Source organism: Oreochromis aureus, linkage group 2 (genome assembly GCF_013358895.1).
Source record: "Oreochromis aureus strain Israel breed Guangdong linkage group 2, ZZ_aureus, whole genome shotgun sequence".
Classification (NCBI taxonomy): Eukaryota; Metazoa; Chordata; class Actinopteri; order Cichliformes; family Cichlidae; genus Oreochromis; species Oreochromis aureus.
In genome coordinates, this window is record NC_052943.1 from 27260312 (window position 1) to 27281636 (window position 21325).

General features: G+C 40.4%; 1 protein-coding gene across 4 annotated transcripts in view; it reads right to left on the reverse strand.

Moving 5' to 3' along the window:
* Positions 1-21325, reverse strand: part of LOC116329674 (transcription factor COE3-like) — a 147778-nt gene that overhangs the window by 47574 nt on the left and 78879 nt on the right. For all 4 annotated transcript variants that reach the window (XM_039621586.1, XM_031751734.2, XM_031751733.1 and 1 more), the window contains exons 7-8: positions 1471-1552; positions 1272-1389 (exon numbers count right to left, since the gene is read on the reverse strand). In XM_039621586.1, the coding sequence (XP_039477520.1) occupies positions 1272-1389; positions 1471-1552 (200 nt within the window). The remainder of the gene's footprint in view (positions 1-1271; positions 1390-1470; positions 1553-21325) is intronic.

Below are 21325 nucleotides of genomic sequence, written 5' to 3' on the forward strand. Positions count from 1 at the left end.
GAGGACTTTTTACTGTTTAAGGAGGAAGAGCGGCGTAAGAAAGCCGGTTTGTTGACTTTTCTGTCACCGACAGTCACCTGACACTTCCAGCGCCCCGTACTGTGAGCCCCACGAGTTTGGCGTTCAAAGTGAGTTTTAACAAGTGAAGGAGTTACACCATCTCTCCTGGCAAAGCCTCACATCTTTAACAGAGTCGAGGGAAACAGCAAAGTGAGGTAGTTTGATGTATGAGAGAGGAAACGCACTGGCTGCCTGCTCTGAAAAAACCTCAGGCTTTCTGTTACCCAGACGAGTGGGCTTTGCCAAATGGGACAAGACAAAGTGCCTAAAGAGCTTTAGACAGTAACAGGAAGTTAATGTGAACCTGTTCAGGTTGACTTGTAGGACTTGCAGGTAACCCCACCCACCTGCTGCTCCAAGGCCTAAAACTTAAACCAGGACAAGGAAGTAAAAGGAAAACAGGTTTTTGATTTGTTCCAACTGACTCGTGTCAAAATGCTCTGACAGAATATAACAGAATGTGATTGGTGGGCTTCCTCGGTGAGCACATATGAAATATGTTTTACTGATTCTGCCCAGAAAACCTGCTACAGCTTTGGTTAAGCACCTCCCTCCTGGCACTCCAAGTAGGTCAAATCAAGCGAGAGCCTTATGTCATCGGGTTTTATTAGAGTGGGGACAGGGCAAAGTGGCGTTAAAGTTTACAACTTCAGAGGAAATGTTGCCGCTGAGCTCCAGCTCTCAGAGTCGAGTTTCACTGTGTGAAGTTTATACGCGGATGATGCATTTTATTTGGTCGCTGTGGAAGGTGGAAGAACGGAGCGTTTGTTCGCCGTCCCCCGGAGGAACACAACGTCCAGCAGGACACTGAGCCGGCAGAGTGCTTCATACAGGCCTGACGTTTCACTTAATAAACAGCAGGTTTCTCTCTGTAACAACAACCAAACGTGAAGCAGGAAGACCAGATTAACCTGTGAGCTGCTTATCCTCTCACCTTGTTCCAAAGAGCCAGAAACCTGCAGTCTGCTGGGGAAACCGATCCCAACCTCAGAGTTTTTTGTACTTCTTTTAACAGCTGCGGTCCATTACTGACTGAACACAACTGCAGCTGAACCTTCTACACATCTTCTGATCGACATGACCTACAGAATGAGTCCTACAAACTTCTGACAAAAGCTTATGATTCTGTCTTTACTCTACCTCAACAAAAAAATCCAAACCAGAACTTTGTACCCTGCTCAATAATTTGATCTGTTTGAGTCACATCTTACCTTCAGAGGGGTCCAGTCGTCGGGCACGGCGGCCATGTTTGGAGTTGTTGTGGACGAACATGTTGTCTGACACAGCCAGCACGTGACCATCCACGTTGACTGTAGTGGACACCACCACCTGTTGTGGACACACCTTTCAGGGTTATTTCGGATTTTTAGTTTTTCATGAAAGATAACTGCTTCCTTGCTGGACTTTTACCTGGAACCTCCTCATGTCTCTCGGGTTTCCTGCATTTTTCAAACAGTTCTGATTGCACTTGAGGAAGAACTTCAGGAAGAATCTGAAAGATGTGTAGACAAAACAGGAAAAAAAGAGAGAAATACGATTAGTTTCATCTGAACTGCTGCTCAAAATGGAAGTGAACCAGAGCACAGGCACAGTTTGAGAATCAGAGGAAGCCGGGCTCAGTTAGACTCTGCAGGACGCTCATTTGCATCAGGAGTTTTACCAGCGTTAGTCCAAATAAACTTATATGGTTACGTAAAATGTTAAACCGCATGCAGAAGCTAAAATCACACACATTTATTTAACAACTGCACAGATTTGCTACGTCTTCCTGTGAAAGGCTGAGAGGACGGAGCCTGTCTCAGGGCTGAATGTGTTGCTGTTTCTTCGTGTCAGGTCACATATCGTCTCTTTATCTGAGCAGCAGATAAAATTACAATTCTGCAGCGGCGTCTTGATAAAGGCGGTCGACACTTCCTGCAGACTTATGGCGTCTCATTAGGGCCCGCCTTTTGATTTTCCCTCCTGCGCGCCCGATCTCTCGCTCGCTGCGCGTTGATTTACGGCGATTTTTACGGCAGCAGAGGAGTATTGATTGGGAATGGATATCAATGAGGATGGGCGGTAATAACCAGCAGCTTTGGAGGAGGACGGTGAGGGGAGGGGGAGGGGGGTCAGAATGGATTGCCACCTTAATGCATTTCCCACTGCCTTGTAATCTGTGCACATCCATCTCTCGGACCATAAGCCCCTCCACCCCGTTCTCATGGTGCGCTTCCTTTTTAATTGCCACATTATCACAATAATAATCCGGGCAGTTAACAAGCGGCAAGGTCGCAGACAGACATGTCACATTAACCAGGGGATAACCTCAGCAGAATACCCACACCCCATCTTTTTCACCTCCTCCTCCTTATTCTGCTGCCTTAGCAAAGCATGCTGGGAGTGCATGAGGAGCGGTGGGGGTGCGGGAGCGGATATAAATGGGGGCTCTGCGAGGTCGGCATCGATTTCCACCTTAATAAGACAGTAACAATATCTTTAAAAACACACAGCGGGCGCTCAGCCTGTTTCACTGTTCTGTGCAGTCTGACGGCGTTTTTACACTTCTAATCAAATTTGGACCAAAAACGTTGTTTAGTTGCTCGTTAATGATGGAACTAAGACATATTTGATAAAACTTTATCAGTGGATGGATGCTAGAGGCTGTTTGTACTCGCAGGACTTCCACCTTAACCCCAGATTCTCGATAATTACGTTTTTAAAGCGTAAACACTCTTAAACTTGACCCCTTTTCATTAAAATCTTTCATGTTTTTACATCTTAAAACAGCCGTTTCACCCAGAGGGGACTTCTTCCCCCTCATCCGGTTTATTTCAAAAGCTTTGTCCTTTTTTATTTACTTTATAACGGCCCCCATTAGATACAGCAGCTTTACTACGAATACCACAAAACACTTAATGTGACAATGCACGACAGAAACACGAGACGTAGAAACTGAACAAGATCCAGAATCCGAGCGGAGACGAGCGCCACGGCAGCTGCACCGTAACAGCTCGTAATGACATAAGATTCCAACATAAACTTTGATTACTGAAGCACACACTCTTTAACCACCGCTCCTTTTATTCATTTCTACCTGTGTTCACAAACCCTGCAAAAACATGTCACACATTTTTGCACAACAAGTCAGATTTGTATAAATACATGTGCTGTGTGCTCCTTTAAGCATGCTTCAAATACTTTTAAAATTGAGATGTTTCTCAAAGATATTTCAAAGCTTCGAGATTGGATTTAAAATCTGTTCACCATGGAGATATATAACATCTGTATGTTGCTCATATAAATTATTTGTGTCCCTAGATTTAACAGACAAATGATATTTCTGTAAGAAAGCAAAGGTCCGTTTCCTCTTGTTGTAAACTCAGTTATGCGCGTGTTGCAGAAGGATTTCACAGGGCTGCTTACTGCCTGCACGCTGTCCTAAAGTAGTGTTTTGGTACTTGATCTTCATCAGGAAGTGCCTGCACTCTTGCAGCCAATCACATTCCTCAGATGCCATCCAAGGTCTGAACAGCAAATATCATTTACGTGTAGATAATAAATAAAGTCAGAAATAGAAACACTTTACATGGAAACAATCAAATGTATTCCTCAAAATTTGGGGGTGAACTGAGCCTTTAAAGAGACACAGCGAGGAGGCAGAGGGAGGCGGCGAGATGGGTGTGTGTGTGTGTGTGTGTGTGTGTGTGTGTGTGTGTGTGTGTGTGTGTGTGTGTGTGTGTGTATCGACTGAAAGCTGATCTGCTGCTCTGGAGGCTCTAATGCCCTTTATGGCAGTGAACAGAATAATATGGAGCTCCATTCAGATGATACTGAGTCCTTCAGAGAGCTGATATGGATCGATACGGATTGAATTAAAACGCAGCTGGAGACAAGACCAGGGGCTCACACACACACACACACACACACACACACACACACACACACACACACACACACACACACACAGCCCATATACACAATGGAATACACACAATCATACAGTATATACTGTGTACACACCAACAATATTCCAGTGCAGGCACATCTATTTTCAACCACACTGGCACTTAAAGCACACGCACACACACACACACACACACACACACACACACACACACACACACACACACACACACACACACACACACACATTTTTAAAAAAAATATCTGCACATGTCGACATACTGCACGCACTATTTTTGTGTAAAATCAGAACAAAGGAAAGAGTCCAAATGTAAACGTAGAACGGCCACAACATTAAAACCACTGACAGCTCGGGCATCTGGTTACAGGTCAGCGTTCTGCTGATGTTGATACCCCCAACCACCACCCTCGCTGTTCTCCACCAGTGAATCAACGCGCCCCACATCATAAAAACTCCTGAGGAACCTCCCAGACCCTGACCGGATCTGCACAGGTGGACCGGCACGATCCCAGCCAGGTGTTTGAATTCTGGGAGTGGTTCTGCAGACAGGTGTGGCTAATTCAGGTCGTTCTCATTCTCAGGAAGCTGAATGACCCTCACCGGGGTGGAGGCACTGAAAGCTCTGTGGCTCTGAAAAGTACAGTGGCCCACCAGTGGTTTAACCCACCAGGTTATATCATCAGTGCAACTGAGCTGTCAGCACTGTCCAACAGTTGGTGGATGTGGCTGTGCATACTATTTAATGTGTAAATCTGACCAGCAGGTTAAAGTAAAACTGAAAGAAACAGGGCATGAATCAGGGCTAATGAACCTCTTATGACACAGCTGCATCGTATCGGCCTCTGAAACAGGGCCATGATCTCTTGGTGGCCCCGGGTTCTGCAGGTCGTGTCCAAGTTACACTAAAAGCACCTCGCACGTGGACATCACAGGCTTCTAGTTGCAGTCCTCTCCCAGTTTAACCAGCAGCCTCCCAGAGCTGTCGAGAGGGAGCTGCCCTTAAACGGCCCTAAAGAAGCCCCACAGGGCAGGTCCTGCAGTCGGAGCACACAGAGATACTAAAACTGACCTCGAGTTCCTACAGTGGAACTTACCTGCTTCCTGATTGGCAGTTAACCAGGCTGATACTCGCAGTACTCGAGTATTATAACCTGACATGGAGGAAGCAGTTTTCACCTGGATCGCTTCCTTTTACTTTTTTTTCACTGAAACCAGCTGAAAGTCTGAGGATCAGGTCGACAGCACTGCAGGTGAGAGGACGAGGAGACAGTGAAGGAGCGCCGCTCTCCTCCCTGAAAACTTAGTAAAACACAATAAATAATGAAGCGAAGCGTGCAGGCGGAGCTCCGTCATTAGCCCGCCCGACTCCTTCTTCTACTCCTTCTCTGGCTCTTAAAAAGGAGGTAAAGATAATGAGAGAGACGGGGTCTGCTGGTGTAAGCTGTCACCTCATTACACCGACCGACAATCAATTACAGCAGGACGGAGAGCGGAGCGTAATGCAGCTCTGAAATCAGCGCTGCCCTTCAGGAGAGCAGTGCCTGGCAGGCGGCGTGGAGGGAATACACAACAGCAGTTGTGTTCAACATGATATTAAAGTCAAAAAAGATTTCCCCTCCTAAGAACTAAAACTAAATCACAAACCTGGTTCTCCCCTGTGGGAACGTTAAACACCATCCACCAGACCGTTCCCATTATCCCCGTCACACAGAGCGGCAGCACCCAGGAAACACACGGCTTTAAAGTGGACGTCAGGTTACATCACTGTGGATTCAGGTGGACGGGTAACAAAAGTATATATAAATGTTTCTGTATCCTACCCTCCCGTTGCTTGAACCTTCTGTTTGCGAGGGGCAGCGAATCAGAAGAAAGCTGTTAAAAGGGGATTTTTTTTCTCACTTTGTGGTCTTTAAAACCATGTCGTGTCCTTTGGGCTCCTTTTTTGTCTCTTTGAAGCGAATTTATGTCTTTAAAGTCGGCCTGTGTGTGTCATTGTGGTCGTTTTGTTTGTCTTAAGTAATTTTGTGTCCTTTAAATTCTCTTTTTGATCCCGTTTTCTCTCTTTGTGGTTGTTTTGTGTCCTTTGGGATTTTGCCTCATTTTGTTTCTCTCTACGGTTATTTCAAGTCTATTTGAAGGCTTTCTTTGACCTTGTGTCTTTCTGTCAAGTCATTTTTTGTGTCTTTTTTAAGTCGTTTTATCTCTCTCTGCACTATTTCTTGTAGTTTTGTGTTTCTCCATCTCCATTTCTGGTTATTATTCAATTGTGTTTCATTGCTTTGCTTCCAATTGCTCTTGTTTTCATCTCTTTGGATCCGTTTTACAGTTCAGTGTCGTTGTTTTGTGCGTCATTGTTGTCTTTGTAGTAATTTTTCTCCTTTTAAAGCCATTTTGTGGTTCTCCGCAGTTGTTTGATGATCTCAGTTTATATATATATACATATTCTGTTTTTGGTCACTTATTCATTAGTGTCTGGTTATTTCTAGTCATTTTCAGTCATCCTCGGCTGACCTCTGACCTCTAGGCCCTCCATGTTTATGTGGTAGCTGTAGAAAGTCCTGAAACCTTCCTGTGAGTGGTCGATCGCTGCTGAGGCCTTTAATTCTGAATGGAAGAAGGAAAGTGACCGCGGCTGGTGTAATTGTTCCAGTGGAGCGCCTTTAAAGCTAAATTAGCTCACATCGGGGGGAGCGTCGGTCTGACTTCAGCGTTTTCGCCGGCTACTCTAGATGATGTCAACCCCGACCACACCCAGTGCACTATGGGAAGCAATTATGTCAGGCTCAGATTACAAGGCCCTGATGAACACACACACAGTTCAAATGAACACACACACACTCTGAGGGCTGCAAGGATGCTCTCTCTCTCTCTCTCTCTCCCTCTCTCTCTCACACACACACACACACGCGCGCACACACACACACACACACACACAGCCCTCCCTGGAGTCTCTCACTTATTACGTTAGGCAAGAAAGAAAAAGAAAAAGAAAAAAAAAATCAATATTTCAGCAGGAGTATTTTTAAAAGCTGCCGCGCTGCTGATCCTGCAGCCGCCGCCGCCGCTCACCCTCACAGTTTGATGCTCTCTGTGAGAAGCCACCACGCCGCCTGCCGCTGCAAGTTTACCACCTGACCGCCCGGCGAGTCTGGGCCAGCACGCTGCCGCCTTCGCCACCAGCTCCAGCTCATCTTACGGGTGACAAAACTGAAACGAAACACAAAGCCAAGCGTGGCGAGCAGGGGCCGCCGGCGAGCTAACAGCAATCCGTCCTGGTTAACCCGCTAACCGCCTCGCCGTCACATCTCATTTGTTTGCAGCTAACGAACAAACCGTGGAGGATCTGCAGCTGAGAAACAAAAGCGAGAAAATAAAAATAAAAGAAGGAGAAGCTGGGAGGCAGCTTGAGCTACAAAAACATCAGAAGGAGAGGAAGAAGAAGGGCCGCCTCATTAGAAGGTCGAGTAAAGTCTAATATTGACTCTGCCGTGTTGTTGAAACACCCTCTTCAAATAATTACTGAGGAATTCAGATGATGCTCCTCTGCAGCTAATTAGGATATGAAACAAGAGCAGCTTCATGCCCATTACCATTACATGATGATTCACTGGCCTCAGCACCAGCCTCAGTGTGTGTGTGTGTGTGTGTGTGTGTGTGTGTGTGTCTTTGCTTTTGTCTGGCCTTATTACAGCACATGAGCGAGCGGTGTGTGTGTGTGCGTGTGTGTGTGTGTGTGTGTGTGTGTGTGTGTGTGTGTGTGTGTGTGTGGATGAGGGCCCTCCTTGGCTCTGCTACACGCCATCAATAATTCACAAGCCAAGATGGCAATTACAGGACCATGTACAATCAAACTAAATATTTGATGAGGCACTAAAACAGTCCCTGGAACAGATCTGCCTCTGTCTCACACACACGCACACACACACACACGCACACACAAACACAGCCTCTCTACTGTCTATTGTCACAACACATTAGGTCCTCGGTCCCTTAGTCCCCAGACTTTGTCTTGACGCGCAAAAGCAGTTTATTCTGCTAAAAGAGCCTCGCGCAATTCATTTGTTCCGTCTGAAATATTGAGTGCCGCCATTATGCATTCTGGGAGGAGGCGGCAGGAGCGGCGGCGGAACGTCATCCGGCCGCCCCCTCTTCTTTCTTTTTTTTTCCTCCAAATGAAGCAGCAGTAAGAGAGGAGCACGTCACGTTAAATATGTGAACGTAATCAATCTGAATTGATCGCAATAATAAAAAAAGAAAGCGATGCTCCCACCCCCGCCTCTTCCTCCCCCTCTGTGACCGGAGGGAAGTTTTTCTTCATTTAAAAATAATGTGGCACAAAATCCATCGCTCCAAAAGGCTGGAAACATGATGACTCCATTGCAAGGATCAAAAGCCAAAATCTAAAAACACATGAAGGAGTTCATCTGCAGGGAGGAAGATTTTTCAGATGCTAATTGCTCTAAACTTCTCTGACTCTGATATGGTTGTTACAACAGACCGGTAATGATATCTAAACATGAAACATGTCCACACTTTAGCTAACACTGTCCCAGCAATATCTTACACAACACTATACCATAAACCAGAAAACAGAATTTTACTTTATTTGAAATTTTGTAACTTTTATTTAACCAAAAAACGCTACTCTGAAATGATGCTAACATTTAGCTAAACCAAGCACTGCAAGAACTTTACCCAAAAAACTTTCACCTTATCTTAACTTTGAGGTAACACTAACCAGACATCTTTCAAACATTATGCTAACAGTAAACTAAAATGTAATAGTAACCTTACTCTAACCTTATCCTCGCTGTGTAGTAGCTTTACCCAAACCTTACTCTAAAATGATGCTAACATTAGCCTAAATGAAACGCTGTAACACATTTACCCAAGCCCTTTCCTCACGTTATCTTCACAGCAACTTAAAACAAATGTTATACGCTAACATTACAGTAAAAGTATTCTATCCTTACCCCCAACCTTATACTAACTTTATAATAAGCCAAAACCAAGTCTAATATCTTGCTAACTTATATAAAACATTATATTAACCATCCTTTAATATTATCCTAACCTTGCCGATTAATCATACTGCAGCAACATTATCCTAACCTTACCAAAACCTTATCCTAACAGGATACTGACCTTATAGGCTCACCAGACTAACTTTAGTCTAATCTTATCCAAACTTTGAAACAGCTTTTTCTAACATTGTTGACAACAAATATTACAATAACCTTAACATTAACCTTGTCATCCCATTAAGCTTACTAAACTAACCTTATTGTAACATTATATTAACTCCTTCATAACCTTGTTTCATTAGTCTCACTTTACTCATCCTAATTTCATATCAAAACATTTTTCAAGCAATACAGTGACAGTAACGTAAGCCAAACACTGCAATAACCTTATCATAACATTATCCTGCCCTTGTGAGTTTGTTTAACCATCATAATCCCATAGTTTGAATCTAAAACTACAAAATATATTTAAAATTTATTTAAATATATAATATATAAAATATATTTTAAAACATTTTAAAATATATTTAAATATATTTAAAATGCACCATTTCTATGTAAAAGCCCATCAGTAAACAAGAACATGTGATTGGATCAAAGCGAGTATCTACAGCGCCCCCTAGTGTTTGGAGGCCTGTGGCGATAATAGAAGACACAATAATTTATTTATTTTTTTAAACTTTTGTGACAGTAAACAGCTCAGAACGGATATTCGGAGGCCAGGATGTAAGAGGCTGAATAAGGCGTCTTGTTTGTACGGGAGTCATGTTGGAGCCAACGGGAACACAGCAGAGATGTTTTAACATGAAAGTGTTGTAGATTCTTCCTGTTCGTGTTCTGTTGTTTCCTGCTAGCTGGAGGTTAAATACGTGTGTGTGTGTGTGTGTGTGTGTGTGTGTGTGTGTGTGTGTGTGTGTGTGTGTGTGTGTGTGTGTGTGTGTGTGTGTGTACAAATGTTTTGGAGAGATGTTGTATATGTGCTGGAAAAAAAAAAACCCTGCTGAGTTCCTGGAGCACAGAGACAAACAGAACATCCCATAATTATTTCATACTGCCTGAGAGAGACAGACAGAGAGTAACCCAGTGTTTCTTTGCAGCATACACTCTGCAAAAACATCTCATATCTTGTCATATAAGAATAAGTCGTTTCACACAGCCATGTTTTCTTCACTTCAGATATGCACCAGCTAACCTTATTCTAAGATTACACTAACAATATGTCAAGCCACACTAACTTCTAATTAAACCTAATGTTAAAATTATTATCTGGTGTGTTTGCAGAAACCAGCACTCTCCAGCTGCTCTCAAAGTTTTCTTGCAGCATCCACAAAGATGCAATGCTGGTCTAACAGCGAATAACTCAAAGCGTGAATCCAAACTAACTCACTGCAACACCAAAACTAAACAGAGTGAAAATACAGAACTAACTAACCAGTCACAGCACCAGTAGACTAAGAATGGCTGTGTTTTTATGAGGATAAATTCCACTTTTTGTGAATCGAGTCTGGTGAAGTGCAAGGGCTATCACCCACTTGAACTCATACTGATTCCTTTAGTTGTATAAAATCTTCTTAGGGGGCGGAGCCTAATGATTCCTGCTGCAGGAAACACAGCAGCTATGGTTCAGGACCGTATATAACCCCACTTCAAAGAAACTGAACTCTCTTTAACACCTTCAGTTTCCTGAAAGCTCCTGACTGGAAAACCAACTGCTTTTAAATATGAATTATGCTATTTTTGCATTTTATATATACATATAGTGTATTACCATTACACTAACCTGAAATTAACCTTACTCACACCTTATATTATAACCTGTAAGATTAAATTAACCTTATGGTAATATTATCCTAGCATCAAACTAACTGTACTCCAATCTTAAACCAGTTCTTCACCCACTGGTTTATTGACCTTGTGGGGATTCGGTCTTTGTCCCCATAAGAAAGCGAGAGTCCTCACATAGTGACCCAATGATCATGTCCCCACAACGACAGGAACACCAGCACATACTCACTTCTCCCACACTGAACTCAGGTTACTCCCCAGCTGTATTTTGGCAGCGTTGTCATGACGATCAGCATATTTGTCTCTGCAATCGAAAAATCATCTGTGTGACGCAACACTGCAGCCAGAGAGTGTGTGTGTGCGTGTGTGTGCGTGTGTGACATCAGGACATAAATATGAACTGGAAAAGTGAGAAATTCAGAGGAAAAACAACCACGTCCTCATAAGATGCACTATAGAGCGAAACGCAAGCATGAAATCTCACACACACCCATGTAAGCCTTTTTAACTCACACCCAGACACACAAACTTGGCACAAAACACACACTCAACATTTTAAAGCAAAAACTGTAACACTCAGGTTAAATCTAGACTCATCTGATCTGTGAGTTTTCCCTGTGAGACACTAAAATATGAGTGGATCTTACATTTTCCCCTGCATTGCAAACCCTCACCCGCAGCTAAACGCAAAAATTCAATCAACGTCCAATTTTAATGTGAACGAATCGTCTATTTTTCAAATCGTAAAAACATGCAAATAAACATTTTAGATGTTGTTAAAAACAACAATGAAGTAAGCATTTAAACAAAAGATCTTTTGTTTAAAAACTTGTCATTTTTATTACTGTTATTTGAGTTAAAATGGGTCAAAACTAGATGGAGAGATAATCAGAAACCAAAGAGCAAAATTTTCTAACTACAATTAAATAAAGTTAAAACCGACTGAAATGCAGACGATGTACAAACATCAGTCATCATCTGCATGTTTCCATTAATTTGTCCACCCCAACACACCTACAAATCCAATCTAATCAACCTGCCTCTGCTCCTCCATGTATCCACACTGCGATATGGCCAACCCAGCGTCCCCCATCACCCAGATTCCCTCTGGGAACCCTGGGAGTTGTAGTTTACGGCATGACGAGCAGTACATTGCATGTGTACAGGTTTGTACCATATTGCTAGGCAGAGTGCACGTTGAGAGAACAGCTGCCACCAGATAAACATCCACAGACGACGCAAACAGTGAGAAATATGCGAGAACAGGTCTGGAAACCGTCTGGGAACCACCTGGAAGAAACTGGACACAACCTGGAAGTCTAGAAGCTGTTGGCTTTCTCATGGAGGTTACAGTGAGGGGTCTGCTCTGCTAAATTAAAAAAAAAGAAATACTCTGTAGATTTAAACAGAGAGCCGCATTCTGTCTTTTTTGATATGAAAATATAATTGTTGGCTCTCAAACTGAAATCCATCAAACTCCAGGCAACCTTCAAGGGTCTTGCAGGGATTTCCAGGGGCAAAATAGAGTCATACATTATTTTACTTCTGCTAAAATGACCCCCACTAAAGTAACTCAAATTACATTATATTACAGTTTCCAAGCTCAAGAAAAGACTTTCCACTGAAAAACACTTTCAACCAGTGGTGTAGCTTACCCTCTTATGCTACGTTAGCAATGCTATTTATCTCAGGTTTCAAGATTATCATTTATCAACAAATTTACTCAAATTTTGTCAATTTTGTTTTGTTGTTAAACTCTTTGCTAAGCACTGGAGAATGTGTTGCCAGTTATTTTCTTCTTACTTTTACATTGTTTTTTACGAAACGTCTCTTTGTACTTTTAGCTGAATTAGCCAGAATTTTAGCCCTTTTAACTTTTTGATTTTTAACTTTTAAATATGCATTTTATTTATAAAGAAATAAAAAAATGTTTCAGGAATTTACATTTTACCATCTTAAAAAGCAATCTGTTAGCCACTTTTTTAGCAAAAGTTAGCATTTATTGAAAAGGTCAACATTTAGCCAAAACTTAGCTTTAACAACGTCTTGATGCATGCTCAATCATCCAGGTAAGTAAATCCCGAAAAGTTGATACTGTTCATCTGGAAATTGCTATACTCAGGAAGCAAAAGTAGGTTCGATTATTAGCCGGGGTAGCATTTTTCAAGCTTTTTTTGGGCCAAGGTAGTATTGCATTGTCGTGGGCATATTAACATTTTCTGGTCCGTTAACTTACCTCAACTTTAATTTACCCATGTTGGAGACTTCATATGCCTTGTTAGCATTAGTTAGCAAATTATTAAGAGGTTTTCCTTCCCTCAAATACATAAAAATAACTACAAACAACAATACCTGAATTACTGTTTAAACACTGAAAAATGAGTAAATAAATAAATAGTAATAATAAATTGTTTTCTAAAATCAATAGGCCGGAGCAGCTTTGTATAGCTGACTTAATACTTGAATTTGCCAAGCTGGACAAAACAAAAGAAAACAGTTATATAAGTCACTTTAAAAGGTCAGACTTTGAGCTCTTTATTCCTTTTGTGTGTGGCTTTTGAGAAACTTTCAGCAGAATTTGGTCTGAAAACAAATTCCAGGAGGCCACAGTGGTTAAAATGGTTTAATAAAAAGGTCAGTAGCAGAAATCTTCACATTCAACACTCTGGGACTCTAACGAATCAATTCTGGGCCTCAATTCTAGCTTGTATGTTTATTTACTATGAACTACAACGATGAGCTTTAATTTTAAATGAAAAGCATGTATTTTGGACTTCATGTGCTGTTATTTATTTTATGTTATATTTTGTTTTTAGGTGTTCTAAATTATAATTCCAAGTATCTGTTTAAATCCAGCAGAATCTCTGGTATCACTACCATCATGTGAAATCCTCATAGCAGCAGTGTTGCACGTTTTTCAAGTTGGACTGAAGGATTTTTTTAATTCTCTCAGGGCCGAGAGGATCCTTCAACTTCTCATCTGATGAAATCCTCCTAAAACCCAGCAGATAAACTCCAAACTGCCTCAAGGTAAAAGTAAAAACAGAAAAAAAGGACTAATTTCTTTCCTGAAAAGTTTGACATTTTGCAGAGGTTTGACAAAAATTTCATCACAGCCAAAAAGGTTTGTGGCTAAAAGGTATCTCGGCAGCTGAACTCAGCAGCAGCATTTGAGTTAAAGCCTGCAAAGGTGAAGTCAGACCTCCAAATACCAAAGATCACATTATGAAAACATCAAGAAGACGGGATGTAAATCGCTGAAGTGAGGCCGACCTTCAGGGAAAACAAACTCTGTTTCCAGACATAAAAGCTCAATGAGTTCACGACCTGTGGACTCGTCTCTGACCCGAGAATCCCAAACTGATGCTTTCAGTTTGTTCTCATTACTCAGAGCTGCAAACAAGCAAAGTAATGGCCTCGAGGTTGATCAGCAGCAGTGGAAGGATGGCTGAAGAGGGCAACAGGGCATAGGTCCAGAGAAGGCTTGGCTTGAAATCAAATGAACAAAATGATTATCAAACCAAATAAAAACAGAGATCGAGGCAACAAGATTAGAAACTGCAGAAATGCAAAACTACTGCAAAGACACCGCAAACTTTACAGATGCAGACCATATTTCCTCCACACATTTTAGTATAAAGCATCACCTTGATTGGCTGGTTGAAATGAGTACATTTTGTACTCAACACTTCCTCTAACCTGTTTCACATTAAGAGCTTCCTTAACAGAGCTTTTATTGTGAAACATTTATTAGGCAAAGGCTGCATGAATTTATTCACTGAATTGACACTGCTTGTGGAAACACAGTAAAGAGATGTGAGACACAACTACACTTAGAGAAAGACTACAGGCAGCTGCAAAACCACTGCAAAGCTTCAGAAAAAGTACTTCTCCTTCGCAGAGAGCAGTGAAAGTCACAAAGAGAAATCTAACCGATAAAAAGAGGAAAACAACAGTTAAAAAGATACGTCTAAGAGCTAATGAGACAAACAGCTACCAAACAATAAAACACCACAAAGATACAAAACAACTGTATACAATAGACAGGTCACTCTTAAGAAACCTAATGAGAATTTAACCCAGATAAATGAAGAGCAATAACTTCAGAGATGCCAAACAGCCAAAAACATAAGACAAATAAAAATACCACAAATAAACAAATCTACAAAGAGATGCTCGAATTAACCTCAACAAAGTATAAAACAACACATTTTTAAATAAGATCTGATCAGCGATTGATTTAATAGGCTCGATGAACCTATTTCTTATTTAGCACACAAACACGCTGAGATAATAAGAACTACAACTATGGGACTCGACTGACAGTCAACTTTACTCTCAAAATGAAGTACTTTGGATATAATTATATATAAATATATACATTTTACCTCATAAAACTGATTGTTAGGAACATCACTAAATACAACCAGTTTTCCCGAAAGCCTTTAAGATGCTGGCGTTTGAACTCATCTACTCGGGAGTCTATATTTAGGTTTTTACTTGAGTTGTGCAGAAAATGTTCTGGCGCTGCTTTTAAAAAGAGTTAAATTTTTAAAACTGTAAAGTTGTTTTTTTCTTAATGGCTATAGTAGTTTTTTTTTCAAACACTGTTTTTTAAGAATCACCCTGATGAGCCAGTTGTTGAGCCAAAATGTTAAATTCATTACATTTATGAATTTTGTGCTCTTTCTCATTTAATTCCAATTACATTGGGGTGGCTGTAGCTCAGGTGGCAGAGCAGGTCAGCCACTAATCAGAAGGTCGGTGGTTCGATCTCAGGCTGCCTCCTGACTGCATGCTAAATATCCTTGGGCAAGATACTAACCCCATGTTTGCCTACTGGTGGTGGTCAGAGGGCCCGGTGGCGCCAGTGTCCGGCAGCCTCGCCTCTGTCAGTGCGCCCCAGGGCAGCTGTGGCTACAATGTAGCTTGCCATTGCCAGTGTGTGAATGGGTGAATGACTGAATGTAGTGTAAAGCGCTTTGGGGTCCTTAGGGACTGAGTAAAGCGCTATACAAATGCAGGCCATTTACCATTTACATTCAAAATACTGTACACTGTCAGTGCTCTGACTTTTCCACCATAATAATAAAAAATATTCTATAAGAAAAAGAAGGAGGTTTGAACAAACTAAATAACAATTACGTATTCAGTAAAGGTCAAAAATGGTATTCTTGGACAGGATTTGTACTTAAATATAAATCAGTTTCCTATCCTTTCGCAGGTTGTATCACTGCATATGGTGATGGAGTGAATGCAAAAGAAAACATATTTTACAAACGTAAAACATTAATTAAAATCACTAGAGTGTGTGTGTGTGTGTGTCTGTATCTTAAATGTGAAGCAATAATTAAATCATGTTGTACATATTAAGAATTTACTGCGCAGGCAGGCATGAGCAACTAGTGTTAAATGAATCATAAAACTGGGGAGGAATATTTTTTTTCTTTTAAATAAATGAGGCTGAAGTGCTCTGAGAAAACATCGCACCGAGGGGAACTAACCTTTAACTACATGTAACAGCAAAACAGAAGTACAGTAGAAGGTCGGCATTTATTTGACTAAAAAAACAACCTTTAACCATCATCTTCACCTCACTGTTACAGTTATATTCCAGTGTTAACGCTCATGTATTTGACCTGGACTGTTCTGCTCATTTCCACCATTATATTTTTATTCTTCGACTCTACTAAAACACTTTTGCATAATTCACAGTTGAAAAATAATTATTCATAATCCTATGCTGGTCTTCTGTGCAGCTCCTGTTTTCATCCTCTGTTGTAAATAAGCTGTTTTAGCTCCAGTTTCTATTGTTTGCTAGTTTGTAGTTAATATTAATATTTTTATTTGGTTTGCGATTAATAGCTTAAAATGGATCAGACCAGAACGTGAACGACATATTTTAAAAGCCCAAATTTAACATTTAGTAGCAGCTTACTTCGTTAGCCCGATAACAGCTAACTACATTGTGAAGTAAGTCACTATAATTAAAGTTAATTTACTACCATTAAATTGCATTTTGCAATTGCGCAACAATAGGATGTGCAAAACATCCTATTGTTGTGCAACTTGCCCAACTGTGTATATATACTGTTGTGTTTGTTGTTTGTTTTAAATATTGAGAGAGCTAGAACACAGAATTTAACTATGTAAATAAATAATGACAATAAAGAATCTTTAATCTTGAATCATCAACCAAAAAGTGTTCATAATGTACTTTAAGATCAAAGTTAACTCATATTTGGTAATCCAGCTATTTTTAAATTCCATTCAAATATTCAAAGATTACATTATAAACTTTGTTAGCATTGTTAGCACAATGGCATAGTCGCATTTGTTATTAACCGCATTGCTTTGTAAAAGCAACAACTGGTACATTAGCATTTGCTAATGACCAACGTCATATTATTTTTACAGCCGTAGTAACTCTTAACAACCTTCATTTTAGTTAGCATGATTACTCAAGAATTATTTATTGAATAATTTATTAGCTATTTGGAAAGTAATTTTATGACCAAGACATAATATAATTTTTTGGTTAATTTAATTTATTTGTATTTCGTCGTAATTGTACAGTAAGAGAGAATTTACTTTGTTAGCATATTAGCATCTATTTGAAATGGAATACATTCTACAAATATAAACGCTACTATACTACATTACTATACAGTTTTAACTATAATCTTCTCTTCTTGCAGTAATCACATAAATCAAATTTATAAAAACTGTCTTAAAGTCTTTGAACTCTTCATCACACTTTCTTTGACCACTTAGTCAGTGATAGCAACACATCAGGATCACACACTGATATTGATAAACGTCATTTCGTTAGCCAGCTGATACAGATGTTCAATGTTAGACCTTTCATACAGTTGACCGCCATTCACAAATAGAGGTTCATCACAGTGGGAACAAGAAAATCATAGCAGTTGTCCAGATGCTATGTATCCTAAGTCTACATGCAGCACCAGTTATCCCAGTACACCTCCTGATCCCAGTTGTCCATCAGTCTTATCCAGTGTGTTTAAAGTCAAACGTTTCGGTTTATTTATGTGATCAGGCGGCAGCAGATTTATCTCTCACTTATCAGCTTGACAAATGTTTCTTTTTATATCCATTACTATTCCAAACAGGCTTCGCAGCTCGTACAACTGCTGAGGTATTTAATTAAGTGTCTGACTGCTGATGGCTGAATGTCCAGCTTTATTGAGCCAAAATTAAAGGAAAAGAAAGAAAAAAATGTGGTCATTTGAATAAACGCCTGAGGCTTGCCTTCCAACCATTTCATTTCAATATCTCTTCATGCCACTTTAACCTTTCCAGCTGCTGCCTCGACTCAGAGAGTGAAGGGAAATAAAATGTTGTTATGTGTCACCTGAGCAGGTCCAGGAATCTAAAACACTCTCTAATTACTAACACTGAGTACAAACTGTGTGTGTTTATTAATTTATTTTAAATCTGAGTTCCAGCCATGTCTTCTCAAAGGTTTATATGTTTGAGCCAATTTAGTACAAATAATTTTCACTTCATCCCAGCTGAGCATGTGCCCAACCATCCATCAGTTTCTCCTCTAATTTCCTCCGTCACAGGCAGCCCGTATGGAGGCCGTTCAGTTCCAATATTTTTTAAATGTATTGTTTTTAAAACAATTCACATTTGTATTTATCTACATGACCTGAAAATGTAAACAGTATTTCAGCATGTTTATTAAAATCCAATAAAAAAAATCACTCATCAGAAAGAGTGAAATGAAAATAAAACATCAAAATTTTAAAATTTTGCCACATTTAGTTCAATCAATATTTATGTTTCTCATAAAAACTATGTTTTTAAATATTTTTAGATGAAGCATTTGCAAAAAATGCAACGCATTTTTTTTTATTTATAAAGTGACACAATTTTTTCTGTTTTTTTTAAATCTCCTGATCATTTATAAAGATAAAAAAAATCCTTGGATCCCGTATATGCAACATGTGAAAGAAGACCCCAAAAAGAACATAAATAAAATTAAATAATGTGGCAATAGCCATCCATTTTCAAAACGGGTAAGTTCAAAACAAATATTTTTTCCATTTTTTATGTAGTTTTCTAGGATATATTTTCTAATTTCTTTAATCAGATTTGTGCAAACAAATTGAATAAATGTACCTTATATTTAATCTCTTAAACAGAGCTTCACAACCTTCTTAAAGGTAATGTCCATCTAACAGTATAAAGTATTTGCACCTGTACTTGTTACCATAATGAAGTACTTATAACTTTACTCATTTAGTCTGTGAAAGTACTGAAACAACCATGTTTCTACCATGTTTTTACCATGTTTTTTAACCTCTTGATTAATATTTAACTTCCTTTTTAATATATTATTAGGGGTGATCATGGTCTGTTTAATTGGACTCCAGTTAACCCCCAACTCTAAAAGTTAGCTTTATTATTTCCACAGGCACCAAAAACCCGCCTGGGCTTTCATGTGTGCTGATATATTTAATCAGCCTTAAGAAAATTAGTTGGCAGTGACATGATTAGAGTTTTTCTCAGTTTTCTATATTATTAATAAACTTCAGATATTTAGAGCGAAACCAAACATCGGTATATGATAACATAGGCTCATTTTATTCACTGTTATGATGGTAAAAGTCACCAGCTTGGAGTCGTTCGGTTCGTCTATGGCGGATTAAGAGGAACATAAATCACTCAAAACACAAGAAAGTGTGGAAATAATCTCAACTTTGCAAAGAATCAGCTCCATATGAACTGAAAAATTATTATTTTTTTAAACACAGATCCTGATACAGAGCAGATTTCCTGTTAATGAAATTATGTGGGCAGCAAAGACGTGCAGTAAAGCTGGAGCCACGGGGGCTCTTGATGGCTGCAAACTGTAACTGGTGGTAATAATAATATCAGTATAAATATAAGGGAGTCCACACACACACGCATGCGCACACACAGGCTGATTGGTTGCTGATAAAGTGGAGGAATAATGATGCAAGCATTACAAAGTAAATGTAATTTACTCGGCTTTGAAGTCAGCATCGGCACTGAAACCACATCGGACAAATTAAACACACACTCACATCTAAAGTAACGAGTAAAGAAAAATTACACCTAATTGGCACAAACAGCTCGGAGAAAACATGTTTTTTCTTCTTTCCTGCTGAATCTCCTCTGCAGATTTCAGGGTTTTTAAGCTCGCCGCTATTCTCCATCTGTTTGGCGGCGGCTCCACTCTGCTGCGCTGGGACCAGCGGTCAGCAGCAAGGTGAAGCCAGCCACACCATCTGGCCTGACCTTGGGCCGGACTCGGCCGATGGAGGCTGCAATATCTGAGGCGGCGGCGTGGAGGGGACTGAAGTGTTCGTTTCAAAGAAGGTGTTTTTAACCCACAGAGGAAAGCTTTTCCTTCTGCTTATCAGAAACATTTTAATTTCACATCACAGAAGATAAACTGTTGTTGCTTGATAACATATGCAAATTAGCAGGTGAGGCCTCCTCTGAGCAATATGGCGGCTGCACTGACATCATTCCAAAGAAGAGTAGTGACATCTTTGTCTATAAATATCTGCGGTTCAAAGCGCAGCGTGAAGTCTGTTTCTTCTCCTGACTGAAGCCTGTTGTAATCGCCGGGCGCCTCCGTCCTATCTGCAGCATTTCCTGCCTGAACAAAGCCATAAGCTCCGCTGCTTAAATCTGACCTCATTCAAGCCGCAACAGCACGTCAGGCGAACTGAATTTATATCACACTCAAAATGTCCTGTTTCCACTTTCCCTGAGCGGCAGAGAGAGCGACACCTCGTCCACGTCCATCGCTTCATATTTGCTGCCTGCTGTAAGTGGATTACTGAGGGAAACGTTCCCAGTTAACGGCATTGCGACGGCACAGAGAGCGAGACATTCCTGCACGTCCTCCGCTCTGTTAAAGCCACACAGAAACACATCTCATCACCAGCAACAGGACATCAGATCCCAGGGTTTCACCCTAGAAATCAGCCCCTTTTCCCGGGAAAAATAGAGATACAGGAAGTCTGGATATCAGTGCTAAAGTGTTGGCATGATTGAGCTACTTTGCACAGTAAAAACATCTGGTGTTCATCCATACACCAGGCCAACACACTGCTAATGGAGCAAAAAACATTCCCTTTAATTATGATATATTTCTGAAATTTTGGGAGAAAAAGCAAAATATTGGACTCGTCAGCCACTTTTTATAAAATAAGACTAAATGAAGCTGGACAGAGAATCTGTATCGATGCTCTAGTAACAATTACACTTCTTCTTTCAGCTTCATGCTGTTTATTTATTCTCTATTTAAAAGAGAATCTAAATGGCTAAGCTTATATCCAGCATGTCTGCTTTGAGCCGCCTCAAAGGTTATGCTGTAAAGTTCCCAGTAATGGAAATTTAAGCAGTTTTCAGCTACAGGAGATAAAGTAAACATACAGTCAGAAAAAATCTGATTATTAAAAACAGACTGTTAGAAACCTCATCCTTCAGTCCTGGAGGTGTAGCGGTCTGTAGTGTTACGACCCTCCACCTTCGTTCCTATGAC